Below are 9,365 nucleotides of genomic sequence, written 5' to 3'. Positions count from 1 at the left end.
ACGCGTTGACTTTCGTTTAGCTACTGCTATTAAATATACAGTTACTTGTGTATAGCTACATATGTATATAGTATGTATGTATGTATGCATGTATGTATGTATGTATGTATGTATGTATATGCGCACTCGGAATGTGCTAAGTATTTGTTTTGTTTCTAGTTTAAATTTGTTAATAAATGCATTTTTGTTAAGCTTACGGTTACATTACAATAAAAATCGCAAGGTCCGAACTGCTCTAATCGGCTCTAACCTGGCGCACAACCCAATTACCCACGAGTCCCTATACCAATGCCGGTCGCATCCACACACACACACACACACACTTGCTCACGCACACCTACACACACACATGCTCGCCCATACTCGACCGTATTATTATCGAAAAAAAAAAAAAAAAAAAAAAAATTGACTTGACAAAATTCATTTAAAAAAAAAACCGTTGAGCTCTTGCTCCCCCTCTGCAGTTGTTTCTCCTTACTAACTAATTGAAGTGACCATGCACTTGATTTTAGAATTTCTGAATTATTTAAGACCAATTTGACGAATTCGAATTTCAAGCAATTTTAATAAAAACCGTTTTCCCGTTTTCGTTTTCGTTTTTTTTTTTTCCTAAATTGTGAATTTTTGTTTAACGGCTTTTAAAATCGCAACTATATCTATTTTTTTCTTCTTTTCTTTGGAAAGTTTCTAATTTCTAAATGCGCCTTTCCTTTTCTTCTTATTTGTGGAGAGTTGGAGGGGGTCAGGGAGCTTCGTGTTGTCAAAGCTCAAAAGTTCGCTTTTTTTTTTTTTCTATATCTTGATTTTTGTTTTTCTTTCCTTCTGTTTTAAGTAGTTCCGGCCTACGTACGTACTCCTACATATAACTTTGCATATGACCCTATATAATACAATATTTTGTCCCATATTTTTTGCTTTGTGTTCTTGGCATTATCTTCATCTATATATTTTGTTTGTTTTGTTTCCTTCCTTGTGTTGCTTGTTCTCGCTGTTCGGCTAAAAATTGTTGCAATAAAAATGCCTATTATCAAAAAGAATATACCAAATATCGTGTATATCTGTATGTATGTATATATCTGTATGTATGTATATATAATGTGTGTGTGTTTGTGATAGTTAGGATCTGTATCAAGTGTGTTTGTATATATACAAAAAGTCCAGTTGTGGGTTCAGTTTTTCCATTTCAGTTTCAAGTATTTCTCGTTTGGCTAATTTGGCCCTAATTGTTGGAACGCGTTAGGAAATCAATAGAATGAGCTTAGGATTGGGATTCGAAGCGCAATTCAAGAACCAAGGAACACTCAAATATGCTACTAAATGCCGATTCTGGCCACTATCCGTAGTTCGTGGATCTGAGCCGGGGCTGCGCTTACAGCTCGGTGACCGCATAATTGCTCTCGTCGGTTATCGCCGGCGGTGGCGGCGGCAGATCGTCGTCGTCGTCCAGGACACCTGGGTTGCCCACATTGGCGCCAGCGGCTGCTGCTGCTGCTGCTCCTGCTCCTGCTGCTCCTGCTCCGCCACCACCGCCGCCTGCACCGTTGAGCAGGACGAGTCCATTGCCAGCCTTGCCGTTGGCAGCTTGGAGACGGGGCTTGGGCGGCGCGTTGTCCGCGCTGTTGCCGAGATGCGTCTGTGCCTCCATCGGAGGCGGTGGCAGTGAGGCGTCATCGTTGTTGGGGCCGCCACTGCCCCCGCCCCCGCCGCCGCCGCCATTCTGCTGCACTGTATCCGCTTGCGCTGTGGGCGGCGGCGGCGAGGTGGGCGTGCCAATGCGCGGCGGCGGTATGGCCTTCATCTGCGGCGGCAGCTTCATCGGGGGCCGTTGCAAGGTCCTAAACAAGGGCAAGATTGAACAGAATCGGAAGGTTTGAGAGCGGCGTCCGCATCAAGCGACCAACTTACTTGGAATAGTTCTGCGTCTGGTGCTGCTGCTGCTGTTGCTGCTGCTGATAGATGGACTCCACCTTGGGCTGCTCCGCATCCTTGGGTATCTCAGGCAGGGGGCAATTGAGTATCGACGGCTTGTACTTGGGATCAAACTTGCCGCCCTGCCGCAGCGTCGAGCACTTGTATATCTGCTTATCCCGATCATATATAGCCGAGTCCATGGCGGTGCTGATGGGCACCACCTCCGTTTCGGGCACCTGCTGCTGCTGCTGCTGCTGTTGCTGCGGCGACTTCAGCTGATGCTGTAGCATCTGCTGCTGTTGCTGCTGCGAAGGCGGCGGCGGCTGCTGCTGCTGCTGGGCATGCTGTGGGTGGGCGTGGGGATTGGGCTGCTGCTGCTGCTGCTGGTGGGGATTTGGAGGGGGCTGCGCCTGCACCGGCTGCTGGTGATGATGGGCCGGTATCTGCGGGCCACCCTGGCTATTCTGGCGCCGCATTGTCGCCAGGTTGGAGACGTAAATGGAGCCCTGGCTGACCGCCACCAGCGGCTGATAAATGGAGTGCGGATTGCCATTGGGCGCCAACTGGCCGGCCAGATGGGCAGGGATCTGCTGATAGATTTGGCTCTGGCCCGGCGGCGGCAAATGATGCTGCTGCGCATGATGTGCCGCCGCAGCTGTCGTATAGGTGCCATACTGCTGCGCCTGGGCCTGCTGCTGATGGTAGATGGCATGCTGATGTTGCACGGCGGCCGCAACGGCTGCCGAGTGCGAATGGGGATGGGCGTGTGGATGAGCGTGCGGATGCTGGTGAGGATGATGGCAGTAGATTGGCTGCGGACCCAACTGTTGTTGTTGCTGCTGCTGCTGCTGCTGCGCCTGGGCGTGCGCGTGGGCCTGGGCCACCTGGGCCTGTGTGCTGGGCGGTAGGGAGGAAGCGGCGGCGGCGGCGGCGGCGACGGCGGCGGCTGGCGACGATTTTCAGTAAAAGTCATTGGCTTCCAAAGTTTTGCATTGTTTGCTTAGGGTTGCATATTTACCGTTATTGGGACCTAAAATGTACACACAATTAGCAAGGCGGATGAGGATACGGAATGCGGATGCGGATGCGGATGTGACGGATTTATGGAGATGGACGAACGTCAGACGCATGATATGAGAATGAGGTAAGTAAATGGGCAGGAAACTAGAAACGGAAAGTTCATCAGCCGGTTCGAGAGAGGAAATGTCAACTACTTTGGAGATGCCAACTCAAACTCTTACATATATGTAGCTGTAAGATTTTATATATGTATGAAGATAGTATAGAGATATAGATCCTATCTTTAGTTAAGACTTTGAAAGCCTAAGATGCTTAAATGGAGCTATCAAGCTGAAGCGAGCTTATGATGAATGAATCGAACTCCTAGTATTATCCAATGTTTAGGATAAACTAAATGAATTCCATTCAATAAGATTGAATATCTATTTGTATTAGCTTTGAATTAAAATTTGTATTCATCTGCTTCCATCATTCCTCCCCTAGGATCTCAAATTAAGGTTCGGTTAGAGCTAGCTTCTGCGTCTACTATAAATCTATAGGTTGAGTGCTATGTACAGCTTATATTTAGATAGGATTAATATTTAAGATACATAAGATACTATTCCTATCCCTATACTTATAAGCTGCATATAAGATATTATTCCCATCTAAATATAACATCCAGTTAGCTCTCAAGTATTGATCTATAGTCATTTTAGATATAATCTATAGTTGTCTATGAAAACTGAAGAAGACGAAATTGAAATATGAAAATTTCATTTTGGTTCATTAGCTGAGTCCAAGAACTTTGATTAAGCCGAGCTCTTATGATAATATAATGCCCAATAGATATCATGATAAAGCGAGAGACGCTGATGTAAAAAGAAAGATAGATGGGCAGAGACAGAAAGAGAGGTGAGAGAGAGAGAGAGAGAGAGAGTTGGGATAGTGCAGGTGATGCTAATAGTGCTACTGATGGTATTTGCTATGGTTGTGTTTGGGTTGTTGTGGGTGCTTGGTGTTGGTGCTGGGGTTGGTGTTCGGGTTTATGTTCGTGTTCGATGCTGCCATTGATGTGTTGGTGGTATTCAGGTAACGGCACTTGCACTTACCAGTCATGTGGGTGGGGCTGTGGTTGTGCGAGGGCAGTCTGCCCAGCGTATGGGTGCCCATTGCCCGCATGTTCTGCTGGATGTGCGCGTGGGCCATCATCTCGTGCTGCTGTCGCTTATTGGGATGCTGGAGCGTGTGGGAGCCACTGATCACCGGCGGACTGAAGTGCCTGCAATGAGAGCGGTTTTGCCGAGCTGCAATGGGATCAGTCTAGGGATCAATAAACACCTACCCGTTATGGTTGCGTGGCAGCGTGCGTGCCGCATTCATCATCTGCTGATGGTTTTGGGGCGCCGGATGCGATATATAGGATGGCTCGTCCACCTGGGCGTAGTCGTTGCGCTTGCGTATGTAGATCCATGTGTGCGAATCGACCCACACCATGATCGTCAGCAAGATGGCCGCTATGAAGCTGGCGATGAGCATCAGCACCAGGCCCAACAGGCCGCCCTCGCAGAGGCCACGTGCCGCGGCCAGGAAATTGTGATGCACCGCCTTGCAGTCGACCAGGGCGGTCAGCTGGGTGAGCAGACGTTCGCTGCTGTTCAAATCGGCATTGACCGCACCCAATTTCGGCTGCAGGCCCGAGCTCTTGAAGAGCACCAGTGAGATCTTCATGACGGTGGCCATGGCGCTGCGGGCGTTGTTCAGCGAGTTCTGCGACTCGCGCAGGCGCTGGGTGAACGGGTTCGTGTGGCCCGGCTCGCATTGGGTGTAGTGCAGCAGGACATTGGTGGGCAGGTCCCTGGGCGCTGTCGAGACCAGGAAGTCGGCTGGGCTGATGCACAGGTCGCCCACGGCCACCGACGACGACAGATACAGGCCGGACATCAGCCAGGAGCCGGTGACGGCGAGCAGGCCGCAAACGCTAAACAGTATTAGGGCGCAGCGCGAGTGCCGTGCCACGCCCACTAGCAAAACAGCACAGAGCACAAGCAGCAGAGCCAGGGTGGCCACCGTGCCGGGCCAGCGGATTAGCTCCCATTGATCGCCGCGCTGTGCAATGAGATTAGACACGGTTTAGGGGTCAAGGATCAGGCCAGGGAGAATGGGGAGGTGGGTCGGGAGGGAGCAGCTAATGATTAAAGCACAGCTAGCTAACGGTACTACTCACGGTCAGAAAGTGCGTCATCGAGATGCCCATCAATGGACGCCGGATATCGCTGGCCGCATTGGTGGCCAACGTCACGTTGCCCTGAACAATATTGAGCGAGACAAAGAGCTTGGAGAGCGCCGTCTGATTGGACACCGGCTGATCGAAGATGTCCGCCAGCTCCACCAGCTGCGGCCGTATGCGATTGGTCAGCGTATTCTCCAATATGTGCGTCTGATTGCGTATGGTCGTCACCAGATTGTCCACTTTCCGGCCGGCGGTCAGCACCTCCAGCAGTCCGTTGTGCAAGTCGTCGTTCCCGTAGAGGCCCAGTCCGATCGCCGCACAGCACATCACCGTGACGATAGAGAGGGCCACCTTCAGGCTGGTTATCGAGTGGGCTGGGCGTGGCTTCCGGTCGCAGCAGCGCGTCATCAGATAAAACAACAGTCCCAGCAGCGAGACAATCAGCAGGGCTGCCGGCACCGATCCCAGTATGCCCAGGCTCTGATCGTGGGCGAGAGAGAATCAATTAATCAATTTCGTTGTACAGTGCGCATTCGCTATGATGTTCAGCTCGATAAGAGCCGAGCTGGCACTAACATTAGTGGATGCCTGACATTGCCTCTTAATATAGAGCTAAAGCTAAAGAGCCACTTTGAGACAAATCAGCTATAGGTTATCGATAATTATCGGTCTTACAATCAAATTCTAATAATGCAATATTAGGTAATTTAGTTTACATACAATTTTGTGTCTAGCTTGAAGGTAAGTAGCCAATCATAGATCAGTATCTAACCGACAATTTATCAGTCCTTCTATTAACAATAACTATATAAATGGAATCCTTGTTTTGTTTAGTAGTTTAAGCAATTTATCTACATATAAGCAGAAATGGATTTAAAAATAATACTTTTTTCTACATTTATTACACGAAATAAAAAAAAAAAATTTGAATCTTATCATCCCATGTCAAGCAAAGGTATATTATTATTATTATATGTGTTTCCCTCTGATTTCATTCTAGATTACTGCAGAACTCAGTCGAAATATAGACTCAGTTACAAGCACTATATAGGCATTTGAATGTTTGCTTTTATCATTATAATTAATATAATTATAAAATGATGAAATGCTGACATAAAATCAGAGTTATAATCAAAGTCTATTTCTATCTAAGTCTATTAGATCAAGGATTTAAATATGCTTAAACCATATAGCTATAATAGCTCTTAGTTTAGATAAAGTTGCAGCTAACTAAAATTCGTACTGCTCATATAATTTGTGTTCAAAGTAGTAGATATACCGTTTATTCTATTGGCATTAGTGCATGGAACGTGAGGGATGAGCGCAGATAGGGCTTACCTCCAGGTAGATCTCATCGTTGGGCCGGAACGTGCTGTTGATCTTGTGGAACGTGATGTTGTAGTGGGGCAGTGCGTGCAGCAGCTTGGCTATCACCGGCACTTTGTATTGATCCGTAAACTCATGATAGTCGCCCATCCTGGATGCGGGACTGGCCGTCAAGTGCTCGGACCGCGTTTACCAAAATGGCCCGGTTCGTAAGGCTATGGAGTTTGGAAATGGTAATGAAGGCGCTAAGGGGGCGTGCAAAAGCTCCTGCAGGTGTCGACCCGTCCTCGTCCGCGTCCTCGTCCTCGTCCTCTACTTCGTCACTGTGCTTCGTGCTGTCGGTGCAGAGTTTTAAACTCTTGACATCAAACTGTCGCACACTGTGAGGGAAAGAAGCAACATGGTAACACAATTAGTTCACAAGACTCTTCAAGGATGTAGCTCATTCATTTATTCATTCAAAGGGAAAAGAGTGTTAGGCGTGGTTTGGCACGTTCCAAACGCTGTTCAGATATCTATAGTGTGGTAAGTATATGTATAAGTGGGTACACACATACAATCTCGAACAGATGTATGTATGTGGAATATGGAGCGTACCGACGTGTGTATGCTATGTATGCAATACTAGGTAGAGTCTATATGTATGCTATACCGACGTTAAAAAAGACGAACTTTACAACTTTTTATCTGAATCACTTTTTCAGGTCTGTAAAAGTATCAGATGAATATACATAAGTAATGACAGGAAAAGAAATGTGGATCTAGTATTGTCCAGTTGCCTTTTGCTCTACTATGAAACATACTTTTCAACACGAGCCGTTATCTTTTTTATTATTTTGAGTGAATCACAAATTCCGCTCCGAACTCATTTAAATTTTAGGTATTTTTCATCTCGCACAGAGGAAGAAGATCTTGTACACATTTTGCAATTTAAACAAAACACAGACGATTATCCGGCTGGGCAGAATGTGAGACGCTGTGTGTGGGAGTGTGTGTGTGTGTTTGCCATGGGGTGTATACATCTGTGTGTGCGTGTTTGTTGTGTGGGCATGGCCTTTATTATTTAATAAGCATGTGGGCGAATGCTGGCCGCCCAAAATGAGCCATGTTGCAGCACTTTAATTAAAAATTGTCTGTGCAACGCGTTCTTGCTCCCATTTTTTTTGCCCAGTGCTACTTCCCTATGCGAACTGACTGACACAAACTCGCACACACACACACGCACACACGGACACAGACACCAGGCAGAGCCACAGCCACAGGCACAAGCACAGGCATAGTGACATCCACACACGTACACTGAAAGAGAAACGCACACGCACACCCTTAAATCTCTGCTTTGTCGAAAGCCCGCACACTCCGCTCGAGCGCTCTGTTATTGACGCTGCGGCTGCCCAGCGCAATAGCAATTTTGTTCACTTGTCTTCCTCTTGCTCTGCTCCTGCTCTGCCAGCCGAGTGCGAATACGAATAGCGGTAAAAAGGTATCAACCAGGCGCTCACTCATTGACTCGCGCTTACTCTCTTGAAGTGTCGGTCTGCCTCTCTCCATCTATCTATCTCTCTCTCTCGCTCTTGCTCGCTCTTTTTTGGCATGCTCTTTCAGCTACTTGCGCGCTCACGCTGTTATACTTTTCTTTGTTGTTGTTGCTGCTGCTGGTGGTATTCCCGTTATTGTTGCTTTTGTCCTGCTCCTGTCGTTGTCGACGTCGTCGTCGTCGTTCGTATGGGTGTGTGCATATGTATGTGTTTGTATATATATTGATTAAAAGTTCGCACTGTTTCCTTATTCCTTATTCCTTATGTTCGGTCTCGCGCTGTGCTCGTGCCACGCACTCGTAATTGCTGCGCTTGTCGTCCACCTTCCTTCCACGGCCCCACCCGCCCACATGCCAAATGCAGCGCAGCATCTTACGCTTAGTTAGTTGTTGTCGCTGTCGTTGTTGTTCTTGTTACGGCTTTGTGCTTTTAGCCAATTGGGCACTGCAACATTTGACAGCTGCCGTTACAAATGCGACCACAGCAGCCCGCTGCCCACAGCCCACAACTTACACGCCCACTGCACACGGAGGCAGCAGCACGAGCGCATGTGTGCGTGCATGTATATACAAATACATATGTATATGTATACAATTTACATACACACATACATACATACATACATATTTATATTGCTCGCTTTTTGGGACACGCATAATCAGGAGCACACCCACTCTATCTCTGGACACTGCAAGCTTCCAATAACAACGAACAGAAACTGGCTGCTATACACACTCACACATACATACATAAATCTATATGTATGTATGTAAGAATGTAGAGATTTTTACATTTCTAACTGCATTTGCATAGTTGGCATGTTCGCATTTCGTGCAGAGTGCGGCACAGGATATTACAACAAACACTCCCTTTTTCTCATTTTTTTTTTCTTTTGCCAAATGGGTACACAATTTTTCACAACAAACAAAGCTGGGGAACACTGGGAGCTTAGCTGGGAGCCTCGACGTACGCCGCATTCGCGTTCTGCTTACTTTTAAATTTGATATTCGCCAGGCACAAGACCACGAAACGTATATTTATACGGCAACGGAGCACTTAACTGGACAAGTTTTTAGCATTTTCACTGCTGTTGTTTTTATTTGATTTGTATTCGAATCAGTTGCGTTCGTTTTTATTTAACTCTTTTGTTTTTTTTTTTTAGATTTTTCTTTTAATTTTTTTTGTTTTTCTACTTTTTTTCTTTAGTTTTTATTGCAACGTCGTTGAGGCAAACGTCCTGCAGGAACTTTACATTCCGAAGACTGAGCAAAGTATGAAAAGTTTTTCTCGTCCAACTTGGTCACACCCTCTACACTACGCATACGATGTTGATGTGCCATAGGCTACACGCGTAACAG

The 9,365-nt window shown here is 46.9% G+C and overlaps 1 protein-coding gene across 2 annotated transcripts; it reads right to left on the bottom strand.

Moving 5' to 3' along the window:
• Positions 1–657: 657 nt before the first annotated feature.
• On the bottom strand, positions 658–9,361 carry LOC6584686 (protein tweety). Of its 2 annotated transcripts, XM_015161586.3 has the most exons (8): positions 9,000–9,361; positions 6,482–6,849; positions 5,138–5,623; positions 4,256–5,019; positions 4,023–4,192; positions 2,930–2,941; positions 1,906–2,857; positions 658–1,835 (listed from the first exon to the last, which is right to left on the bottom strand). In XM_015161586.3, the coding sequence occupies exons 2-8, from the start codon at positions 6,617–6,619 to the stop codon at positions 1,370–1,372; spliced, it is 2,988 nt and encodes a 995-aa protein (XP_015017072.1). In that variant the 5' UTR covers positions 6,620–6,849; positions 9,000–9,361; the 3' UTR covers positions 658–1,369. The 2 variants fall into 2 exon arrangements, with proteins under 2 accessions (XP_015017072.1, XP_043864557.1); XM_044008622.1 differs by lacking the exon at positions 2,930–2,941.
• Positions 9,362–9,365: the final 4 nt, after the last annotated feature.

This window comes from Drosophila mojavensis, unplaced genomic scaffold, assembly GCF_018153725.1.
Source record: "Drosophila mojavensis isolate 15081-1352.22 unplaced genomic scaffold, ASM1815372v1 contig_136, whole genome shotgun sequence".
Lineage (NCBI taxonomy): Eukaryota > Metazoa > Arthropoda > Insecta > Diptera > Drosophilidae > Drosophila > Drosophila mojavensis.
This window is presented reverse-complemented; position numbering and strand designations above follow the sequence as displayed.

Bases quoted from the DNA above. Each gene is read 5' to 3' on its own strand.
- LOC6584686 (XM_015161586.3), bottom strand. From the start codon at position 6,619: ATGGGCGACTATCATGAGTTTACGGATCAATACAAAGTGCCGGTGATA. The intron at 5,624-6,481 runs GTAAGCCCTATC...GCCCACGATCAG, and splicing joins ACGATGAGATCTACCTGGAG to AGCCTGGGCATACTGGGATC. The intron at 5,020-5,137 runs GTGAGTAGTACC...CTCATTGCACAG, and splicing joins CGATGACGCACTTTCTGACC to CGCGGCGATCAATGGGAGCT.